Source organism: Lipotes vexillifer, unplaced genomic scaffold (assembly GCF_000442215.2).
Source record: "Lipotes vexillifer unplaced genomic scaffold, Lipotes_vexillifer_v1.1 scaffold240, whole genome shotgun sequence".
Lineage (NCBI taxonomy): Eukaryota > Metazoa > Chordata > Mammalia > Artiodactyla > Lipotidae > Lipotes > Lipotes vexillifer.
In genome coordinates this window covers 585,588-611,449 of record NW_006797481.1, presented here as the reverse complement: position 1 = coordinate 611,449, position 25,862 = coordinate 585,588, and the positions used below count along the sequence as shown (strand labels likewise).

The window sequence follows — 25,862 nt, the reverse complement described above, 5'->3', positions numbered from 1 at the left end:
CTTAGCCCAGGCAAGCACTGATCTGCTTTCTGACTCTATAAATTCCCCTTTTTGGGATAATTCATATAACTGGAAAGACACAATATGCAATCTGTTGTGCCTGGCTTCTTTCACCTCCAATAATGTTTTTAAGGTTCATCCATGTGTTGCACGTATTGTAGTTCGTTCTTTTCTTATTGCTGAATGGTATTACATTGTATGAAAATACCACAGTTTGCTTATCCATTTACCAGCTGACAGACACCTGAATTGTTTCCAGCTTTTGGCCATTATGAATAATGCTGCCATGAGCATTCACATACAAGCCTTTGTTTGAACATTTTCATTTCACTTAGGTGTATCTTCCTAAGGGTGAAATTGCTGGGTCATACAGTAACCCTAAGTTTAATATTTTGAGAAACTGCCAGACTGTGGGTATACCATTTTACATTCCCATCAGCAATGTATGAGGGTTCCATTTCTCCACATCTCGCCAACACTTGGTATTATCTTTTGATTATAGACATTCTAGTCAGTTTACGTTGGTATCTCATTGTGGTATTAATTTGCATTTCCCTAATGGATGGTGAGCATCTTTTCATGCGCTTATTTGCCATTTGTATGTCTTCACGGTGAAATATATAATCAGGTCTTTTATCTATTTTTAAATTAGGTTGTTTGTCCTATTACTGCTAAACTATAACAGTTTTTTGTTACTGATTCTAATTTAATTCCACTTTGATCAGAGATTATTTCAATCCTTTTAAATTTATTAAGATTTGTATAATGGTACAGCATATGATCTGTCTTGGAGAATATTCCCTACGTACTTGAAAAAATACGTATTTTGTCGTTGGGTACAGCATTCAATAGATGTCAACTAAGTGCAACTGTATGATAGTTTTGTCCAAACCTTCTAAATTGCTTGTAATTTTCTGCCTAGTTGTTCTATCGATTACTGAGAAAGCTGTTCTAAAGCCTCCAACTACAGCTGTGGATTTGACTGTTTCTCTTTTCAGTTCCATTAGTTTTTGCTTCATGTATCTTGAGGTTCTGTTATTAAGTGTACCACATTTGGGATTACTGTCCTCACTTGATGAACTGACTATTTTATCATTATGAAATGTCCATCTTTCCTTCTGGTAAGAGCTTTTGCCCTGAAGTCTATTTTGTTAGGTATGAATACAGCCACTCCATTTTTATTATGATTAGTATTTACATGGTATAGTTTACTCTGGTCTTTTACTTTTAACCTATTCATGCTTTCATATTTAAGATGGATTTTGCTTTTTTTCTTTTACCTAGTCTGACAATTTCTGACTTTCAATTGGAGTGTTTAGACCTGTACTGTCCAATAGGATAGCCACTGGCCACATGTGGCTACATAAGTTAACTAAAATTTAAAAAATTTTAAATTCAGTTCCTAAAGAGCTCAGTGACTATGTATGACCGTTGACTACATACATGTTTTCCACTGCACAGATATAAAACATTTCCATAGAGATTTTTGGTTTAGATCATTAATATTTAATGTAATAATTAATATGGTTGTGTTTAAGTGGACCATTTTTCTATTTGTTTTCTATTTGTCTCCCTTGTCCTTTGTTCACCTGTCCTTTTCCCCACCTTTTGTGAGACTGAAAACATGTTATCATTGCTACTATCATCGCTATTGGATTATTAACTCTCTTTGTTCTTTTTTTGTTAAGGCTGCTCTAGGGCAGTAGTTTTTAACACAGAGCCATTTTACCCCCTAGGGATATTTGGCAAAGTCTGGAGACATTTTGTTTCAACTCAGGGGGAAGGGTGCTACTGGCATCTCTTGGGTAGAGGCCAGAGATGTTGCTAAGCATCACACAACGCACAAGACGGTGCCCACGAAAAAGATTTATCCAACCCAAAATGTCAACAGTGCCAAGACTGACACATCTCAAATTTATCACTGTCTTCCTTCAAATAATATCATCATCACTTCATGTAATATAAGACATTTTAAGCATGCTGTTGCCATTCACTAGTAGCTGTGATACTGAACTCAACCAAACTACCTCTCTAGGTTCAATTTTCTTCATAAGGAAATTGGAAATAACTACCACATAGACATTCTACAAAAATTAAAATAATGTTTAGGATAGTGCCCAATATACTACAGCTGCTAACTTCTCGAAAAATTATTATGCTAATGGCTAACAAAGAAGATTTTAATTGATCTGAAATGAAGGAATAGGACATACTTAAAGAGAATCCTAAGTGACCCACATTCCCACATGGTTTAACTTTTCTTACAAATGCCTCTTCTGTAGTTCTCTACCTCCAAAATGATGCTGAGACTGCATGCTACTGGATTGGCTGGCAAAGTATGGCTTAGAAGAGAATTTGAAGAATCTTTTAGCCTCTGATACATAATCCCTTTTATTTACCTACATTTAATTGAAGACATCTGTAGGTGGTGCCGCACGAAATGTAATTCAGGCTTAGAAATGTCAATAAAAATGTCTGTAAGGGAGAGATCCCATGTAAACCTAGCAGGGGAATGCACATCAGCAGCTACAGAGCCACGCGAAATCAGGAATATAATGGAAATATGTTGCCGGACTTGACGAGGTGACAAAAGCTCTTTTCCCATAAAGCTTAATGAGCTCTGTTAGTCTTCAGCTTACAGAAATGTAAAAGGGTCAGCCCCACAGAGGGAAGGAACTGACTCTCCACACATGGCTCCATTCAAATGACAGCAGATCAAATTACTGATGTAATTACTATAACCTGACAATTCTGTTAGATTCATGTGGCAGTTAACTGTTTAGGACTTATAACAAAGGGACATGGTTCATTCACAGTAGTTTAGTTTTTGTAGGCAGAATGAAATTTAAAGTCTCCTTCATTTCCAACTGCAAACCTCATGTATTTTACTGTCTCCACCTGAACTATTTTTCTTTTATTCAAAATTAGGTAAGGTATCAATATTTGGGTATTACCCATATTTGCAACTTTCCTTCTCCAGCTGAAGCATAAGCTTAATGGCAAAATTAAACATTTAGAGAGTCTCAGCATTCTCCTGCCCTGGCTTTGTTTGGCTCTCAAGTTCTGCAAGGCGGCACAGCAACAGAATACTGAGCTCAGTGCTGCTGGAAATTCAGGGGCAGCAGCCACTAACTATGCCATCAGGTGGCCCCTGTGAAATTCCAAGCTAGAAAAATATCAACAGAATGCTCTCAAAGTATTTCCCAAATACTTCAAGAAAAGAAAAGCACATTGGTCATCTTTAATTTTGATTCTTTTGCCTCCTCCATGTCCATAAGCCCAGTAAGAAAAAAGATCAATTTAGCCAAGGTAAAAATATAACTCCAGATCATTAAATGGAAAAAGCAGATTAGACAGAAAATAACAGAAACTATCACTAAACTTTGATGATGATACTTTCCCTTCTACTTTTCACCAAAGATTTAAGCTTCTACACAATGATTCCCAATATTTAACATGAATAATAAGATGTAATTTTAAAAATATTTGTTTGGTACAACTCTAGGTACATGGTTGGTACCATTACAAGCCCTATTTATACCTGAGAGGATCCAAGAATGAAAAAGACAAAGATCCTGATCTTAAGTAGCTAGAATCTAGCTGGGAAGAGAGACTTAACCATATTGAGACATAAATATTAGACCTTGTGTGCTCTTAGCTAGTCCTGCCAGATTATGGGGGAAAGCTTGCTACTCTCAGCCTTAGCTGTGCCTAGTTTACTTATTTATTCATTCATTCATTCAACAAATATTTATTCAGTGCCTCCTATATAGTACTTAACAATACATGGAAACACAAGGAAACAAGAAAAACACGGTCCTTTCTCCTTGAGCTTACATTTGAGAAAAGTCTGTTAGTGAGGGCTATTTAAAGGCATCCTTGCCATTGTTTAGTAACATCTTCAAACTGCTACTTTGCCCCAGTGAAGGAGATATCAAGCTCCAGCTTCCTTATTTACTCCCTGTGCAGGTAAACTAATCCAGCCTTACTGCCTTCTGCTCAAAACCCCTACTCCTGGTTATTCCTCTGAGCTCCTGCTTAAATGAGAGTCCAGCCTTAATTGAGCATTATCAACGTAATCTCTTCATCTAAGCTCCTGCCCGTCCCTTTTTTTCCCCCAAGACTAGAACCTGTTTCCACATCAATTAGAGATTTCCCTGATGTACATCTCAGTCAAACACTGACTTATAAGAGCCATCATCAAAAACCTACCAAGGTACCTCATTCTCCCCATGTGACTCCTTCGTGGAAGAACAAGAGGTAAAATAATTTAGCATTTTGCAGTTAATGCTAACATTTGGTGTATCTCCTTCCTAACTAATTTCTGTATACTTAAATTGTTGGGTTTTTTTTTTTAACTTAAATTGTTTTTAAACTGAGATCTGCATGTATAATTTTGCATCCTGCTTCTGTCTCTTAGTACAAGCAAAAGTATTTTATACTGCTATTTTTCATCAATATACACACATGAACATACATGCGTGATCATTACTTTAATGGCTACTGGGTGTTCTATCATATGGCCGGCTGCACCATGATTTATATGACCTTTTCCTACGGTTGAACATTTAAATTATTTACAAATTTTTGCCATTATAAATAATGCTTTAACAAACATATTTAAGCAAGTTTTGTCCCAATCTTTATTTCTCTGGCAGTGATTCCTAGATAAGAATTACTCAACCACAAGGTATGCATTTCTATAAGATCTTTAATGTATATGGCCAAACTGATTTCTATAAAGGATGAAGTTTTTAAAAACATCCCATCTCATCACATCTTCCCAAGCATTCACTTAAAAATAAAAAAGATATCTTGATAGTTAAAAAAATGTATGTAACTGCTATTTTAAATTGCATTCCTTTGATGACTTATAAGATTAAACTTTTGAAAACATATTACCATTTGTATTTCAGCTGATCAACTATCTGGTAAGATCCAACCAAATATTATGCAAAAGAAAACACTACATTTAAAAACGGTTTCTAAGAGATTATATTAAGTATAATAATCTTTTTATCACACTTTCTCAAATTGCCTCTTAACTACGTATGTCTTCAGGAACCAAATCATGGATTTTTTTACAAAATCAGATCGAATTTTTCCATCCTTTCCTTTGTGATACTTCCCATTCTATACTTAGAAAGTGCTTCATCGATTAAAGAGTTTACACTGTCTTCAAGTTTCTTATGGTAGTTTTAATTTTTATTGTTTTTACACCAAACTATTTAAAATTCCGTGTGACAGGCATCGTACTCAGTGTTTACCACACATTATCTCATTTCATTTTAATAACCCTGTAAGTTAAGTATTATTATTACCTCCACTTTTTAAATTAATTGAAAGATGAAATTACTTACTCATGGGTCACCCAAGGATCTCTCATTTCAAAACCCAGGATCTTTCCAGGCTTTGTTTCGCCTTTGGTCCTGGACATTTAGAAAATGTAACCAAGCCTGGATGGTACTACCTGCTCTGGTCTGCTCAATTTCCCCTGGAAATCATTCAAACTGGCCACCACGAGGTCTCAAGGAGGCCACCAGGAGGCTGGGCCACACCACACAACAATAGTAGCTTCAATAAGCACAGAATGCAATATTATGGAAGCAGAAAAGGGAAGAACTGTCTCTATGTGGAGCAGTCAGAGAGGGCATCACAGAGGACACAACATCTAGGCTCACCCTGAAGCGGGATATGATTTGAAGAGGTTGGGAGTGGGGAAGGGAACACAGAGTGAAGTAAACAATAGAGGCCAAAGGAAGGACAAATGAAAGGCAGGGACAGAGTCTTATCATAGCCTGAAGCATAGCCTGAGAGAAGAATACAAAATATTAGTAAGATATGAATAGCGCTTTATAAACCGCTCCCCTGCCCATTGCTTCATTTGAGAGGTAGAAATTATTTGCATTTTAAATATGAGAAAGCTGAGGCTCAGGGAAGCTGCGACTGCCCAGTGTCACATGGCTAGTAAGTGAGGACCTGATCTTAACCCCAGGTTTGGTACCAAGTCCAATGTCCCTCCACACACCCAGCTGCTTCCCCTTTCCGACTCCTTTCCCAAAGCCTCGTCCAACTTCTCCAAGTAATAACTCCTCATCAACCACAGCTCACACTGATAACTGGTTCTCTGATTACCTAAGAGTTTTCCTCATCTCACAATTTATCGCTGGATTTTCGGTTCTAAATTGCAGAACCATTATGAGAATCAGATGAGAAAGTGAATCTGGCACCTAGAATCATGCCTGTGTTATGATGAAGCTCAATACAAGGGAAGGCCTTTGCTCTTCCCTAGTCAATTCATGGATATTAAAAAGTTCTCTCAAACTAACTGAAACCTCCTTGATGACAGCCTCTGCCCAGACTTCTCCAGCTCTCCTTTAACACCAGGGCAGTTTACAGAGGATAAGGCCAATGTGAGAGCGGCATGGGAGTAAGGAGATACAACAAGGCTCTTTAAAATGGACTGACTTTATTCTACCTATTAAAATGCAAGCAATGACCTGCTGTGAAGGTCACTGCCCTCACAAAGCTCTGTAACTTACCAGAATAGCTCTGTAACTTATAGGAATTCTTATAAAGGAAAGTCTGCATTCATCTCATTACTGGTATTCAAGAATATATCATGACGAAATGATCAGTCTTAAATTATCAAATGCCTCACAAAAGATACCAATAGCAATTCTAATTTCAAGGTCACTGAGTAATCTTACCTCCAAAGGTGAGCTGCAAAGGAATCTTGTGAACTGCAGAGTCACATTTGAATAAAATCAGTTTCATCCAATAAATGAGCAGCAAAAGAGAACACACAAAAAAAGGAAAAATTATTACAAAATTTTTCAAAAAGAGCACGTAAAGCAAACCTAAATGTCTATATATAGTTAACGTTTCATACATTGTATCATTCATTCACAGACTACAGAAAAGTTCAATCTAGCCCACAGTAGGTACCCAACTATGTGAACAAGTTTAAATAAACATTTCTCAAAATCTGTATAAAAACAAAGCACAACAAATTCGTCCTAAAATATTTTGCTTTTTAAAGTTTTATCTCACAACCCCTATATAATAAAACATTCTCCAAGGGAGGAATCAGCAATCTTCCTAATCATAAGTGCCACAGGCAAAGTTAGGTAAATGCCAAGAGAAGAAAAAGATATAAATCAAAGGTGACACCAAGAAGAGAGAGAAATTAAAAAATCAAGACCAAGAGAGGAGGTTGGGTGAGTGAGAGTGAAGGAAAGGGGACGTTATTTCTCTGGTACCCAGTCTGTGATGTTTTACACTGTTCTGCCCCTTCCTCTTTTTTTTCAGCCCCATATGCATATTTTTTTCTCTCTGCTCTCTCTTTCTCTGACACAAATAGAGCCTTATAAATTTCATCTGAAAGTAAGTGTTACATGCTGACTGTTTCTCAGCATTTAAATAAAGAAACTAATTTTGGAGCTGGGGAGGAGCCATGAAACATGACAAAGCAAATCGTAGATTAGCTCTGAAATGAGGACTGTCACATTACTTCATACATATTCATGATGGTAATTCATAATGTTCTCTTAGATGTTATTTACAAAATCAACACTTCAAATCCTTTGAGATGTATTGTGATAATAAAAAAAGCCAAGTAATGTAAACTCTGGATCTTACTGAATACAAATTAACTACAATGAAATGTAATGGCAGGTCTGTTTCCAAGCACTCTTGAACTTCCTCTCCACAACAAAGCTCGCTAGTACTCACTGGGAATACAAATAATCTGATGCTCTTTCAGAGGTACACACTGAAATATTTCTCAATGAAATTACATGATGTCTGGGATTTCCTTCAAAATCACTGGGGGGTTGGGAGGAAAGTAATGGTGGGGAATGCACAGATAAAACAAGAAGAGTCATTACATTAAACTAGTGAGGACAGGAGATGAATATATGAGGACTCATTATACAATTCTCTCTACTTTGTGAATGTTTAAAGTTTTCATAATAAAGTTTAAAAAATATATCAGATACTTCCTCCCCCCAAAACGAAAGCAAATATTTTCCTTAAAGACTACTAGTGCATACCAAAGCCACATAATTAACTAGTAAGTATCATCTAAGCCTTAGATGACAGGGTATACTAAAATAAAGGCACTGTAAGATTTTTTTCTTAATTTAAATGATATGAATATGCAATTCAATTATATTAACTGTTAGAGGAGAAATTTCTGAAAGTGCAAGATACACCAAATTTTAAAATTTCATAATGCTGACATGAAGCACATAATTCCATTGAAATTTAAAGTGCAACCTTTGTGGTCTTGGATTCTTTTTACATTAGCCTAACATAAAACAATCTCTGCCCTTCCTCCCAAGAATAAAAAGTAATACTTGAAAGACTACCCAGTTTTAATAGTGGAGAAAAATGAGGCATGGTGCATTTTTATTTTAAAATGAGAAATTTGCTACTGTAGGGTTTCCGTGCTTTTCTCCAGTATGTGCATGTTAACTATATTATACATATACTACATTAGAATTTAGAAGTACTTCTGGTTCAGTCGTACCTAATGCATCAATTATGATGGTAGTGTGAAACAAAATTCATATTTTATGGCAAGATAAGAAAATTTTAAACATAAAAAATTCTTCTCTGTCCTTTGGCCTCCTCTCTCCCCTCTAATGTACACTGTGTATCTGCGGTATGCATCCACCAAACCTCCTCAACAATAAAGCGCAACATTCTCCCAGCACCGATAAGACAACTCCTTAAAAGATAACATTCCATCTTGATCTTGTAAGGGGTCACACAACCCATCACTTTGTACTTGCAGATCTGGACTGTGTAAGTCAATAATACATCATTTAATGTATAGGCCCCTGTGTCAAAAAACTTCTGTAATTGTGCTTTGACTTCTAACGGGCAGAACAGTTCTTGGAGCTTTCTGAGAAGCTGCTCCCAGCTTATAATCCTCAATTTAGCTTGAATAAAATTTTCAATTTCTTTCTTAGATTGACTGGACTGATTAATTTTTCATCTGACAGAAGTCACTTTAAATAATGATAGAGTAGCATATACTCTCCAAGAAAACTATTGTCTCCTGGAAGCTCCAATAATCTACATACATCTTTGTCATGTACATATGTAACATTCGTGTCACAGGTTTTTTCAAAACAGACCTAAAAATTCTTTTCCTGTTTGAAGCTGCCAAAACATGAAATATATAAATACAGTTCTCAATCAGCAAAGCAGTAAAACAGAATAACCGATCACAAGGCACACATTCACTATCCTATTCACAGGACATGAAAAACGCTAAAAAATGCTTTGTTTAGTTTAGTGACCAGAAAAACCCACTGCTATTTTCCCTTCAGTTAATTACTTAGTAAATTTTTTCATAATGAAATGATGCATATTATATCCAGTCGAAAAGAAGGTAACACTTTGAAAAACAATAATCATAAAACAGCAAATATAATTGCAAAATACATTTTGTATATACACTGAAACTGATTACCAGAAATAGAAACCTTTTAACAAATACCACCGTGATGTTAGATCAGTACCAAAAATGGCTCAATTCTGCTGTGAATCTAAAACTTCTCTTAAAAAAATAAAGCCTGCTATAATGTAGGGGAGCAGAATTTGCCACCCCAAAATGTGTCTCTTTGGAATATTATCTTAAGCTGGTTATTGTCTAAGAAACAGCAGAATTCGGGAAAACTCTGAAAACCAAGTAGGATTTGCCCCTTTGCAAGAAAACATTTACATTAGTAATGGAAATATTTTGTAAGGGTGTCTCCCTTGCTGTATCTGGAGGAGGAGGAAAATGTAACCAACCTGCCAAATATATAGAAATAAAAACAGCAAATCAGGTGACAGAGGAATATGTTTCAAACAAAGGAACAAGATAAAATCCCAGAAGAAGAATTATGTGAAGTAGAGATAAGCAATCTATCTGATAAAGAGTTCAAGGTAATGATCATAAAGATGCTCAAAGAACTCGGGAGAAGAATGGATGAACAGAGTGAGGAGTCAGATGTTTTTAACAAAGAGAAAATATAAAAAAGAACCAAACAGAGGTGAAGTGTACAATAACTGAAATAAATAATACACTACGGGACTTCCCTGGTGGTCCAGTGGATAAGACTCCATGCTGCCAATGCAAGGGGCCCGGGGTTCAATCCCTTGTCAGGGAACTAGATCCCGCTTGCCCCAACTAAGAGTCCGCATGCCACAACTAAAAGAGCTCACTTGCCACAACTAAAGATCCCGCATGCTGCAAGGAAGATCCCACGTGTCGCAACTAAGACCCAGCACAGCCAAATAAATAAATATTTTAAAAAATAATAACAGTAATACACTATAAGGAATCAACAGTAGATTAGATGATACAGAGGAAGAGATGGGCAAGTTGGAAGATAAACAGTGGAAATCACCAAAGCTAAACAGGAAAAAGAAGAAAAAAAAAAGAAATGAGGACAGTTTAAGAGACCTCTGTAACAGCATCACATGTACTAACATTCTCATTTGTAGGGGTCCCAGAAGGAGAAGAGACAGAGAGACAGAGAGACAGAGAGACAGAGAGACAGAGAGACAGAGAGAGAGAGAGAGAGAGGCAGAGGACATATGTCAGTACATAATAGCTGAAAATTTCCCTAACCCGGAAAAGGAATGAGATATCCAAGTCCAGGAAGCACAGACAGCCCAAACAGGATCAACCCAAAGAAGACCATACAAAGACACACCATACTTAAAATGGCAAAAATTAAAGATAAAGTGACAACAAAGGAGGCAAGAAGGCAAGAATATACAATGGGGAAAAGACAGTCTCCTCAATAAACTGTGTTGGGAAAACTGGACAGCTACACGTAAAAACATCAAAGTGGACTACTCTCTCACATCATGCACAAAACTTTTAAATGGATTAAAGACTTAAATTTATTTTTTAAAATATTTTATGAAGTACAGCTGATTTACAGTGTTGTGTTAACTTCTGCTGTACAGCAGTGATTCAGTTATACATATATATATATTCTTTTCATATTCTTTTCCACTATGGTTTATCATAGGATACTGAATACAGTTCCCTGTGCCATACAGTAGGACCCTGCTGTTTATCCATCCTCTATATACTAGTTTGCAACTGCTAATCCCACACTGCCAGTCCTTCCCCCTCCCACCGCGCCCCCTGCCCCGGCAACCACAAGTCTCTTCTCTATGTAAAGACTTAAATTTAAATGTAAGATCTGAAACCACAAAACTTCTAGAAGAAAACACAGGCAGTACATTCTTTGACATCAGTCTTAGTAATATATTTTTGGTATGTCTCCTCAGGCAAGGGAAATAAAAGCAAAAATAAACAAACAGGACTACATCAAACTCAAAAGCTTTTTGCACAGAGAAGGAAACTATCATCAAAGAGAAAAGGCCACCTATTGAATGGGAGAAGATATTTGCAAACAATATATCTGATACAGGGTTGCTACCCAAAATATACAATTCAACATCAAAAAAAGAAATACCCTGATTAAGAAATGGGCAGAGAACCTGAAATGACATTTTTCCAAAGAAGACATATAGATGGACAACAGGTACATGAAAAGGCATCACTAATCATCAGGGAAATGCAAATCAAAACCACAATGAGATATCACCTCACACCTGAAATGACTATTATAAAAAATACAACAAACAACAAGTGCTGGCAAGGATGTGGCAAAAAGGGAACCCACGTGCACTGTTGGTGGGAATGTAAACTGGTGCAGTGACTATGGAAAATAGTATGGAGATTCCTCAAACAATTAAAAATAGAAGTATCATCCAATCTAGCAATTCCACTCCTGGGTATTTATCATAAGAAAACACTAATTCAAAAAGATATATGCACCCATATGTTCACTGCAGCATTATTTACAATAGCCAAGATATGGAAGCAACCTAAGTGCCCATTAACAGATGAACAGATAGGGCAATGTGGTACACACACATACACATAAATACACACACACGATGGAATTTTTTTTTTTTTTTTTGGCTGCACCGTGCAGCATGTGGAATCTTAGCTCCCTGACCAAGGTTTGAACCTGCGCCCGCTATGGTAGAAACACGAAATCTTAACCACTGTACCGCCAGGGAAGTCCCCACACACGGAATATTACTTAGCCATAAAAAATGAAATCTTTCAATCCCTTTCCATCTTTCAAACTAAGATCCCACAAGCTGTGCAGCCTTAATTAAAATAAAATGAAATCTTGCCATTTGCAACAAATGGATGGACCTAGAGGGTATTATGATAAGTGAAAGAAGTCAGAGAAAGACAAATACAGTATGATTTCACTTACATGTGGAACCTAAACAAATGAACAAACATAAACAGAAAAAGCTATAGATACAGAGAACAGTTGGTTGCCAGAGGGGAGGAACATGGAGGGAGGAGAGAAATAGGTGAGGGAGGTACAAACTTCCAGTTGCAAAATAAATGAGTCACAGGTATGAAATGTACAATGTGTGGAATACAGTCAGTAACAGTGTAATACCTTTGTATGGTGACAGACCATAACTAGAACTATCATGGTGGTCATTTTGAAATGCATAAAAATATCAAATCACATGTTGTGTTAACAGAAACTAACACAGTATTGTAGGTCGATTATACTTCAAAAACAAACAAGCAAACTCATAGGAAAGGAGATCAGATTTGTGGTTACCAGAGGCAGAGGTGGGGGGAAGGGAAACTGGATGAAGGCAGTTAAAAAGTACAAACTTCCAGTTATAAGATAAGTAAGTACTAGAGTTGTAATGCACAACATGATAAACACAATTAACACTGCTATATGCTACATATGAAAGTTTTCAGTAGAGTAAATCCTAAGAGTTCTCACTGCAAGGAAAAAATTTTTTTCTATTTGTTTAATTTCGTATCTTTATGAGATGACAGATGGTCATTAAGCTTATTAAGATCATCATTTCATGATGTTGTCAGTCAAATCATTATGCTGTACACCTTAAACTTATACAGTGCTGTATGTCAATTATTTTTCAATAAAACTGTAAGAAAAAAAATGAAAAGAGGGGCTTTCCTGGTGGTGCAGTGGCAGTGGTAAAGACCCCCCCTGCCAATGTAGGGGACACGGGTTCGAGCCCTGGGCCGGGAAGATCCCACATGCCGCGAAGCAACTAAGCCCGTGCGCCACAACTACTGAGCCTGCGTTCTAGAGCCCACAAGCCACAACTACTGAAGCCCGTGTACCTAGAAACCGTGTTCCGCAACAAGAGAAGCCACCGCAACGAGAAGCCCGCATGCAACACAACAAAGAGTAGCCGCCGCTAGCCGCAACTAGAGAAAGCCCGCGTGCAGCAGCGAAGACCCAGCGCAGCCATAAATAAATAAATTTATTTTAAAAATTAATAAAAAATAAAAAGAGAAAAGGGATACACACAGATCAATGCTATTGCTATACAGTCACTTACTGACCTTGCTTCTCTTGCAGCATTCTTACTCACCCCTCCTAGTACCATTATTCTATTCATCATCAGTAGCCTGTCTCATAATAGCTTCTCACTCCTTTCAGAGAAGTACCTAATGCTTACCAAAATTTTCTAAACAGTTTTCCAAGAACACAAAATTGTAGTTAAACCTCCTGTCATTTATAATCAGTAAATTCTTTTTCCAAGACTTGTTATTAACCATGCCAGTTACTGGGGGCAGGGTGGGGTGGTGGAATAAACAGGAGAGAAGAATACACACTACCAATTTTGTCAAAATATCCCAGTAAAACTATAATCAACCATTTATCTTTGTAATGTAAAATATTCAACACATAAGTAATTTAAGCTAATATCTTCCTGAAATGCCTTTTCTATTTAATAAGTAACCATGTTGGGCTTCCCTGGTAGCGCAGTGGTTGGGAGTCCGCCTGCTGACGCGGGGGACACAGGTTCGTGCCCCGGTCCGGGAAGATCCCACATGCCGCGGAGCGGCTGGGCCCGTGGGCCAAGGCCGCTGAGCCTGTGCATCCGGAGCCTGTGCTCCGCAACGGGAGAGGCCACAACAGAGGCCCGCGTACCGGGGGGGGAAAAAAAAATTAATAAGGAACCATGTTAAATTCCTATATAAAGAAGAAGGAACACCCAACAGCATTTTTTCAAGATAAGCCACAATTTTGTCCCCTAAACCAAAGAACATCAGTGAGGTATACCTATTTGTCAGAGTGGAATTCTAAGTCTTATGACGGCTCATACGGATTATCCAGAATTTCCCTGCATTAACAAATACTTCTACTGGTCCTGTTCCCTTAGCCTTTCACCCTAGTACACGTACTTTCTTACAAATTGCTAGACGACAAGTCTGACTACATTAGTCTATAATCTAATAATTTATTTAAAATTTTATAATGATCAACCTAAATCATACCTCAATGTAAAATATTAAGGAGTATAGTTGCTTTACAATATTGTGTTAGTTTATACTGTACAGCAAAGTGAATCAGCTATATGTATACATATATCCCCTCTTTTATGGATTTCCTTCTCATTTAGGTCAGCACAGAGCACTGACTAGAGTTCCCTGTGCTATACAGTAGGCTCTCACTAGATATCTACTTTATACATAGTATCAGTAGTATATATATGTCAATCCCAATCTCCCAATTTTCTATCTAGATTTTGGAAGCTTTAATTATGAGTCTAAATTACATTAAGTTAAACTCTCTCCCCACCCCATTTAAAAAGTCATCAAGAGAATGAAAATTAAATCTGTACTTAATAGCAAGTCAAAACTAAGGTTTGAGAACTAAGACCCTGTTTATCCTAATTTTCGTAAAAAGAGCTGATTCAGGTAATTCTGTGAATTCATTTTTACATCTATTCCCTATTCCATTTGCTAGTAATGCAGCTGAAAGAAATGACCGCTTGTACTACCTTTTTTGGTTAGACCCAGAACCTTGGACAGGACATTAAGCTTCAATAAATCTTAAAAGTGACAATGAAAACCTAATTTACATTCTAACATATTTAAACCTATGTCTTCTGAGTCATTAAATCTCCTTTTTTGCTGATGGAAAGAACAGCGATCTAAGAATTAGTCTGGAATCTCACCAGCTCTAGCTACTTGAGTACGTACATTATTTAGGTCTTAGTTTTCTATCTACAAAATGATTGCAGCCTAATCACTTTCACCAGTGGTATCCTCTGGCATGTCAAGTTCCCAAAACACTCTAAAAAATGATTCCACGGCCCAGTAAGTTTGGGAAATGCTGCATACTATTGCTGTCTCACTTCCCCTTCATCTTAGAGAAGTACAAGGTATACTGACAAATTACAGGCCCTGAGAATTCCCGCAGTCAAACAAAAAACCCTAGAAGATGAGTAAGTTCTGGGGATCTAAAGCACAGCATTGTGATTACAGAGAACAATATTGTACTATAAACTTGAAAGCTGTTAAGAGAGTAGGTCTTGAACGTTCTCACCACAAAAGAGAAATGGTAATTATGTGACATGATGGAAGTGCTGGCTAACTCTATGGTGGTAACAATATGGCAACATACCTATATCAAATGAATATGTTGTACACCTTAAAGGTACACAACATTACATAACTATATCACAATATAGTTAGAAAAACAAAAAACCCTTCGATTTCATTTAATCTAGTGCTTTCCAAAGTTTCACAACCAAAGAGATCTGTTTGTTGGTTGGCTGGTTTTTAATTTCATGTAACATTTATTAACATTCCACAGAACCAATATTCCACAAAACTCATTCTAAGAAACACTGGCCCCTGCCAACTCTGAATCATTTTCCCCAATCTATACTTAATAGAAATGCTCACTGAAAGTACTCAGTAGGGCTGTTTACAGTGTCAGAAAAATCTAATATAAACTATCAGTGAATCAAGGGCTCTCTTCCCCCCTTTAAAAGTCACGGTCCCTACCCAATAATATCCCTCAAGGGGATCCTTGCAATATTTAGCACTTTGGATTGGCGAAGGGACTAATGCTCAAGCCCACACCATGGAAGGAACTGTAACAAATGCCTCTTTAAAGATTAACATCGGCCCAGAATCACAAAAGTCCATAACGCTAACACACAGAGCGAGCTATAAATGTTTTGCTCATAGTGTTGAATCCAGTTTGCTAATGCACATCCTAATTAGTGAGCTGCTTCAGTGCATGTTCTTTTACTCCTTGCAATGCTCTCCCCAATTTCTAATAGCAGTAGGGATTTGGGCTATAATTAAGTCACTCACTAACACCTACCTCATGTGTTCACTATAATAACTGTATATTTTATAAACAGTGGCTCTGTATCTATTAACACAAATAGTATACATTTGAACTTATCAATTATTTACTACCTCCAACTTCGGAGTTCCTGTTTCTAAAATTACAAGGTTAAGTCTGAAACATGAATCTATAAATCCAGAAAACAATGCCCTAATTCTATAGCTTGAAGAGCTATACTCAAAGAGAACGGAATCTAAAAGAATTTTGTTGCTTTTCAACATTACCAGCAGTGAACAAAATCACCATGAACAGAGTTCACATCAAAATGCAAAGAAAAGGAGTTCTTGGCAAAGTCACCAAAAGGAATACCCACTAAAGAAAGACTCAAGTGCTGGTGACATCATGTGCTGAGAACAGAACTGTTTGCTTCTCTAATGGGAGAATCATTCTACCACGGGACCCTATGACCTAAAGACCTGCCTGTTTACAACATCAAATAAGTTAAGGACCAGCCCAAAATATTAAAATATCTCATAAGAAGTGTGGAAATAATTTCAGAAGTGTGTTTAAAAGAAAAAGTACCTTAGGATTTCTTTAAAGTCAACATTGGGACCAAAATTTTATGTAGTAAGAGAAATCCTTAAATCTGTTGCTTTCTTAATCTATAAACTGTGTTCAAAAATGCAACAAAATGGAAGGACTTCCCTGGTGGCGCAGTGGATAAGAATCTGCCTGCCAATGCAGGGGACATGGTTCAATCCCTGGTCTGGAAAGATCCCACATGCCGCGGAGCAACTAAGCCTGTGTGCCACAACTACTGAGCCTGGGCTCTAGAGTCCGCAATCCACAACTACTGAAGCCCACGCACCTAGAGCCGGTGCTCCGCAACAAGAGAAGCCACCGCAAGGAGAAGCCCGTGCACCGCAGTGAAGAGTAGCCCCTGCTCACCACAACTAGAGAAAGCCCACACGCAGCCACGAAAACCCAACGCAGCCAAAAACAAATAAACTTAAAAAAAAAAATGCAACAAAATGGAAACACTTTAAAATTGCATTTTTCTAAAAATAATATTTTCTTAGGTATTGAGTATAGGTATTTCCAGATTGGGAAAGATATTTGGAATATACTTATACAGGCAGCCCTCCAAGTTCCATATCCACAGACTCAACCAACCACGGATAGAAAATATATATTTTTTAATTCCAGAAAGTTCCCAAAAGAGTACATACATATGTGAAAATTCAATAAGCTGTACATCCAAGATTTGCACACCTTAATTTTAAAAAAGGAAATAAAAAGAAAAAAAAATTATTGAATTTCTCCCGGGGATTTTTTTCTAAAAATCACTGAAACCACAGAATTTTACAGTTAAGAGGAATCCTGGCAGTTATCTAGTCCAACAGCTTTAGTTTACATCTAGATAAACTGAGGTCCAGAAATGTTACATTAGTTTACGGTCAGTTAGCAACAAAACTAGGATTAGAACCGAGAAGCTTTTTCCAATCCACGTTTCCCTTCATTATATCAATGACTAAACACAACCATTAATCAGAATTCACCAAGGAGGCAATAAAGCCCAAAGATGCCAAGTCTCAGTGTTATAAAACAACACTAAAATGTGGTGATATATAGGTGTTCGGGTAACAAGGAAACAAAGTAACAAGTCTACAACAAAACATGTAAATTTTTATGATAATGAAAATCAGCCAACGAATGGCAAAAAGGGGAGATTAAAAAAACAAAACATTCATAAGCGACATAGATAAGAAAGGAGATGCGCCACGCCTTGTTTTTCAGCCTCACCAACGTTCCTGCTGTTCTGTGAACACGTCACGCCTGAAACGTACCTCCCAAAGATACGCACAGGTGCATGCTCTCCATCCAGGTGTCTGCCAAGCAGCCCCTCTCCTCAGAGCCTCTCCTGACGTCTTCATATAATTATCACCACCGCTGCCCCTCACTGCTTCTTCACTCTTCCTGTTGGCGTGTACTATACTGACACTATACCGCATACTTACTTGTTTATTCATCCCCCTCACTATCATATAATCCCCCTGAGGTTGAGAACGTTTCTCTCTTGTTCACTACGCAGAGTCTAAAATGATGCCTGGCACATAGTAGGGACTCAACAAATATTTGCTGCTTAAATGCCTAGATGCATTCATTCATTTGTGAACTGGATTAATCAATTCATAAACGAATAAATGAATATCCATATTCTGCTCTTTTTCCCTATGTGTCTTCATGGCCCCTGGCTACTTTGCAAAATTGTGTCATTTGGTCGAGGTGAGATGCCACAAACAGAGAGAAGCAGTCACCAGTAACCAAGAGCTGGTATCTGTGAAGAAACAGCCTGGGCCCTTCTCATCAGCTCTCCTCAGGACCACCTATGTCCTCAATACACTCCTTTAATTTCCTGCAGGGAAACTTCCAGTATTATTTTTGAGGAGCAACTACTCAAAAGATTACTGAGGACAAAACGAGGTATCACTTAAATGGCACTAAGTTGGTAAAAGAATCCACATTGACCTTGAAAAACTGGGTGTCTTCCAAAAATCGGAATGACATGAATTAGGGATAAGCAGAAAATACCACAAAACTTAGAAATAAAGTCTCTTAGCAGGAGAGCACAGTCAAAACAATTTATTTTAAAAGCTCTCTAGTCAAAGTACTAAGAAACTGAATATATTATCAGCAATTTAATTATTATTAAAAATACTTGATTATATTAACACATTAATAATGGTTATAGGTACTGCTTGCATACTTATCAGACCAACTGATCCCAGGCAAGATCAAATATCTCTACATCATGCCAGGTAACATATATTTCCATTACTCTTTAATATTATTGGGATTTTAACATTTTAAACATTAATGCAAACTTATGAAAAGAAGTTTTTCATTTTTTAAAATGTGCAGCGGACCGTGTCTTATATATCTATGCATCCCCAGGACCTACCACAGTGATTGGAACATGCAAGGAATTAAATATTTATATGATTGGTTGAATAGAAGAATTACATTCCTCCACAGCCCAGGGGAAAGAAACATGGGAGCCATTCCAAGTGTAAAACTTTGAGCTATTTCTAGAATGACTGTCGCAGAAAAGCAAACAAGTATGTTATTTTACAGACAATATCTACAGACCTACACAAATACATCCCCTATTTTTTTACACATTTACACATTGTGGATTTTTAAAATCACATATATAATGTATATATTTACTTTTATAATTAACTACTGACGAAGCAAATCAACTGCTTTTTAATCATGCAAGCAGTTAGCTAAACTTATTTGGCATATCATATGAATTTCCACGGCAAAAACACAAACTTTCCTTGTTTAGGCCAGTCCTCAATAGGTGGCATTGTTCACTTGTCAAGTCACTTGAAGCCCCTCAGGCTTAATGGAAGAAGCAGACCTAAAATACAAAAACTAAAGACAAATGGCAATGGTGCTCACAACAAGATGATCCCTATCACACTAGCTTTGCACTCACTAAAATGTGCTTAACTCGTAGGGGTCAATTTCTCAACACTCTCTCTCAGCTTTTACTTCTTATAGAAGGTCCACTGTCAAGAGCTTTGACATCATATGAATTTTCCTTTGGCTTCACGTCACAAGTTTCAAGAACGCTATTTTCTTTCTTGCAGTTTTCCATTTGGCAAAAATTGAGTTCTCTCTCCATCTGTTTCTTTTTTTAAAATGTATTTATTTTTATTTATTTTTGGCTGCATTGGGTCTTTGTTGCTGCGTGTGGGCTTTCTCTAGTTTCAGCGAGCGGGGGCTACTCTTTGTTGCAGTGCGTGGGCTTCTCTTGTTGTGGAGCAGGGGCTCTAGGTGTGCGGGCTTCAGTAGTTGCGGTGAGTGGGCTCAGTAGTTGTGGCTCGTGGGTTCTAGAGTGCAGGCTCAGTAGTTGTGGCGCACGGGCTTAGTTGCTCCGCGGCAGGTGGGATCTTTCCAGACCAGGGCTCGAACCCGTGTCCCCTGCGTTGGCAGGCGGATTCTTAACCACTGCACCACCAAGGAAGCCCTCCAGCTGTTTCTTTTGTTTGTTTGTTTATACTGCAGGTTCTTATTAGTCATCAATTTTATACACATCAGTGTATACATGTCAGTCCCAATCGCCCAATTCAGCACACCACCATCCCCACCCCACCGTGGTTTTCCCCCCTTGGTGTCCATACGTTTGTTCTCTACATCTGTGTCTCAACTTCTGCCCTGCAAACCGGTTCATCTGTACCATTTTTCTAGGTTCCACATACATGTGTTAATATACGATATTTGTTTTTCTCTTTGTGACTTATTTCACTCTGTATGACAGTCTCTAGATCCATCCACATCTCAACAAATGACTCAATTGTGTTCCTTTTTATGGCTGAGTAATATTCCATTGTATATATGTACCACATCTTCTTTATCCGTTCGTCTGTTGATAGGCATTTAGGTTGCTTCCATCCAGCTGTTTCTTAAAAATAGTCAACTCAGTTGCCCATTCATTCAATGAATGTTCACTAGGCATCTACTCCATTCCTGGCACTCGGAATTGTATATTCCTTCTGACTCTGACAGAGTATTTTACAAGTTGGTTTATGAGCACAAAGTACACCACAGATTATGGTAGTTTAATACAATATAGCTAATTTTTCAAAAGGAGAGATCTAGTCACAGAATAAGCAAGAAGCTCCATCACCTGAGTTAAGGCACAGGAACATCCACAGTTCCTTTGCTTCCAGTTCTAAGCAAAGCGATTAAGAAATATACATATATAGCTTCACCAAATGACACGTTTTATAGATTTTATGTGGTATAATAGTATTTTAAAGACTAAAATCACGTTGATGAACCAAATTGAACGGTTTTGAGTATTGTTACATTTTTCCTTTGAAAGAACCAATTCTAATTTAATATTAAAATTTAAAACATATAAGATCTTTTAATTCAAACAGATATAAGAATTAAATGGAAAAACAAACAACAAAGAAACATATAATTTAATTTGCAAATGCTTGCTGGATGGACCAGAAGTATCACTTGTTTGCCCTTGACCTTTGGTGTCTCTGACGCTTCCTAATGGTTTATCATCATTCCCATCTTACCATCTCAAGTTTGGTCAAAGATTATTTAGCCAAGCACCTTGACTTGATCCTCACAACAAACCCCATGTGATGTTCCCCCCAAGTTTACAAACGAGGAACCTGAAGAGCGGAGAGCAGAGGGAGCAGGAAGCTGCTCAAAGCCGCACAGGTAACAAGTGGAAAAGACGAGACTTAAGGCCAGAGTGCCTGATCAGAGTCCACACGTCACACGTCATGCTACTCAGCCTTCCTGTCATCAGTATTCTTACCCAAAATGTCTAGAATTATAAACACACAAGCGCCGTCTACTAGTACTGGTGTCATCTTCACACTGTTCAAACCAGATCATTTATCACAGGGCTCATCTCTCCTCCTGCAGCTGGTTAATCAAGTATCAACGTCCACTTCATGCCACACGTTCCATTTGACACCGAACATCCTGCTTCACTGTCTCCTTCCTCAGCTTCCAGAAGGCAATATAAACATGTACATATTAACTGTAATGGTTACTGCTATATTGTTATACCTTAACTAGAGGTCAATTATCAAACTACTCTAGAATTTCAGACATTCAAATCCCAGAAGAAAGCAATAAAGGTTAAAATGAGGACTCAAAAAGGCATGTCCTAATGCTTATGTCCCCAACGTGCAAAAGAATCCCTCCAACTCCCTTTGCCATTTTCCTCTTGACTATTACTTTACAAACAATAAACTTGGTGATCTAGTTTCCAAGCCAGTAACTAATACAGCCACTCCTCCCTTTACACCTGCTCTTCTCTTCCTTAACACTTAACACTACTGGGTAATTTGCTCATTCGGGTGCTTACTCTTTTTTTTTTTTTTTTTTTTTAATAAGAAAATTGGCCTCTCCCGTCGCGGAGCACAGGCTCCGGACGCGCAGGCTCAGCAGCCACGGCTCACGGGCCCAGCTGCTCCGCGGCATGAGGGATCCTCCCGGACCGGGGCATGAACCCGTGTCCCCTGCATCGGCAGGCGGACTCCCAACCACTGCGCCACCGGAGAAGCCCCCAGGGTGCTTACTCTTTAATGACTATCTCTGGCCACTCCTTCCCACCCGAGAATGTGAGCTCCACAAGAGCACAGGATCTTCATCTGATTTATTCACTCACTTGCTAACTGTAGCAAACGCCGCTCGGACATTACCCGGCACACAGTACATGCTTGATAAATATTTTAACAAACACATTAAGAAACCACAAATTAGGAAAGGCAAGAATGCCAAAACTAGACAAACTAACACAGTAAAAACTGACAGCAAAAAGAAGAGCAGAAACAGATGAAAAGAGTCACTTCACAGAAAAAAGCAGTAGTCTGAGGGCATGTGTTACACAGAAGCACTGTAAGAGCAGAACACGCCTGAGGGAGCATGCAAGTCATTACAAAGACAAGGCCTGCTCAGTATTCTGTGTGAGAAGGCAGGGAAGAACACGAGACATTTGGACATAAAATTTTAACAATAAAAATGTTTCAATTATTTGGAAAATTTGCTTATGTTGAACATTTCATTCATGGATGTCAGTTATCCTATGTTAACTATTTAGGCCCACTTTTACGTTTTCAAAAGGCAACACCATGGCCTAGTGTAAAAAGCACTTAAATTTGGAATCATTGCTCTGCCACTAACCGCCCATATTATCTTAGACAAATTAATTCTCTAAGTAAGAGAAGTGAATCTATACCATCTACACAATCACGAAGGTCCTTCCGTCTCTAATGTTGTATGATGCTACGATTTTATGATCTGAGACAAGTTTTGGAAATTATTAACCAAAAGAAACTTTAAGGAAAAATGTCCCCACCGTTAATTTAACTCTACCCCTTTGCATCTCCCTCAGAATTAACATTATCATGAGGATAAAACTGTGGCCTCTCCTCTAAATTTATTTAAGTAAATGATTTTAAAATCTTGGTAATTTAACTACTATTAGTAACAAATGTCATGCAACATACCTTAAGACAGACTACAACACAAAAGTGCCCTTAGGAGCTGCTCATAAAAAGCGGTTTTTTTGATTGAACTGTACAAATATTGCCTAGGCCCTCTACTGTACTCAAGAAAATAAGCTTTTTAAAAATTTCAAAATGCTCACACCTAGCCATCATTCAAATTCTGTTAATTATGTCAGATATTTATAAAACAGTATATGCCTATCCTATACATGGTTGTCTGGTTTCTTTGCATAATTGAAGGACGAGGTCAGCATGATACAGTGAATAATTTTCTAAATATAAGTTGTTATTCAATATTTTCATATACATAGAGTAAGGCTATTAAGAAGGAAAAATGAATCTGAAAGCTTCTCTAGGTTAAGTTCCAGAAAATACTTAAATCTTTAACAAGCAAAGAACCACTTGTAATTATCATATTCAATGCCTCAATGCAAACTAATTCTTATAAATGGTAGAAGAAAAGCATTATCAATACTTCACAGGCTGTAAACACACATCCCACACTGGTATAGGACTGAGCCTGGATGAAGGAACAAACCTGTTCCAGATATACAGCACCACCTGGTGGCTGGAGTGAGACAATAGTCCGGTATTCTACCACCTCCTTTCCTTGCTCCATGGGGTCAGAAGGGACCCATGGCAAACTTTTCTTTACCACACTTACTGTCTAATCATTTATGCCTGAATATAAGATAACTTTCCCCCAAATAAATATCCCTCAGAAGTAGAGGTCTCCTGATATGTGAGTCTCTCACAGTAAATTCTCTGAACCAGTTTAGAAAACAGTGCTTTCTGGGAAAGCACAGTAGCCTGAAATGACCTCAATCACTGTAATTTTTAAATTTATACAAGATCACCTGATGGAATAAGCAAAAAAAAAAAATTAAAGTATGTAGAGGTAAAAGAGCATAATTTCAGGGACAACAAACAAAAAGTGGCAAGGGGAAATAAGGCTAAGTGCTGACAGTGCTGAAGCTGAGCAATGGGCATACGGGGTTCACTAAACTATTATCTCTACCCTATGAATGCTTGAAATTTTCAATTTAAAAGGTTTTTTTTTTTAAAGTAAAAATATAAAATTCAGATTTATTAATCCTAGTGATATGTCTTTCAAATAACACGTGAACTTCTCTCCAAAAAAGCCTTTTAACCTAAAACTACTCTAAAAAACAAAGTTTGTTCACCTTTTTCTTTTAAAGAAGCCTTTTAAAGATTTCTGTAAAAAACAGTAAATGGTAAGTAACATTGGCAATGTTATGATTACCTACAAACACATAGAGAATAACTGTCTGGCATTATTCAATTGAGTACTTGTCGCCTAGGATAACATTTCCACTATCTTCATCCATGGATTCAAACACTGCTGTGTTTTAAACAATCTGAACAGAAACTAAGATGATGGGCTCTGTAATCTATGCCAGAAAAGTGGCTCTAGTGTTGACAAAGACATCTAGCAGGTGATAAACTATTTTCATCTCCCATGATTATGTTTTCTCGTCAGTAACTTGTGAATGTGTGACATAGGAGAAGGAAAAATGAAAACACGGAACGCGGGTGACCATGAAGCCTGAGAACCTCCACTGTTTAATTAGATAGAGAACGGCATGCTCACAAAAGGAAATCCTTTGTAGTACAGACCTATAATAGGGACTTACTAAAAGTAGGCGGGTGCCCACTGCAGATAACAAAGCCACAGAACAAACAGTTCAAGAAGGGTTCTTGTCAACACAATGGGAAGAAGAATCAAGTCAGAGGAGTCACAGCCCACGGGAGCTGCTGCCCAGGCCCTCACCCTAGCCACAGGGGTGGTCGGCAGTGAAGAGAGGGTACGTAACAATGATGCCACCAGAGGGCCCTCCCTGCATGACACTAGACACGTCCAATACACTGCCACACACTGACTTATGAGCACATCACTCAAGCCAGGTTTACTTTCTATACCACCTAACTATGTTTCAGGTAAAAGACTCGACCTCACATAAAAAGGAGAGATAGGAATATATATTTCTCTAAAATTTAAATCAAATTTCCCTTAATTCTAAAACAATGCAACTATGATATGATACGCACACATATACACACAAAATCACATAACATGTTTATCCTGCAATGAGGAGGAAAAGGGGCATGTAAGCCTGCCTCTTTAGTGCAAGCAGACTTTTTTTTTTTTAACATCTTTATTGGGGTATAATTGCTTTACATTGGTGTGTTAGTTTCTGCTTTATAACAGAGTGAATCAGTTACACATATACATATGTTCCCATATCTCTTCCCTCTTTGTCTCCCTCCCTCCCACCCTCCCTATCCCACCCCTCCAGGCAGCCACAAAGAACCGATCCGGAATCCCTGTGCCATGCGGCTGCTTCCCACTGGCTATCTACCTTACGTTTGTTAGTATATATATGTCCATATCCCTCTCTCGCCATATCACAGCTCACCCTTCCCCCTCCCCATATCCTCAAGTCTGTTCTCCAGTAGGTCTGTGTCTTTATTCCTGTTTTGGCCCTAGGTGCTTCATAACATTTTTTTTTTCTTAAATTCCATATATATGTGTCAGCATACGGTATTTGTCCTTCTCTTTCTGACTTACTTCACTCTGTATGACAGACTCTAG

General features: G+C 37.8%; 1 protein-coding gene across 4 annotated transcripts in view; it reads right to left on the bottom strand.

The window, feature by feature from the left end:
* The window catches only part of ATE1 (arginyltransferase 1), a 167,662-nt gene that overhangs the window by 109,854 nt on the left and 31,946 nt on the right, over positions 1 to 25,862 (bottom strand). For all 4 annotated transcript variants that reach the window (XM_007469558.1, XM_007469556.1, XM_007469557.1 and 1 more), the window contains one exon: positions 6,711 to 6,743. In XM_007469558.1, coding sequence (XP_007469620.1) covers positions 6,711 to 6,743 — 33 coding nt within the window. The remainder of the gene's footprint in view (positions 1 to 6,710; positions 6,744 to 25,862) is intronic.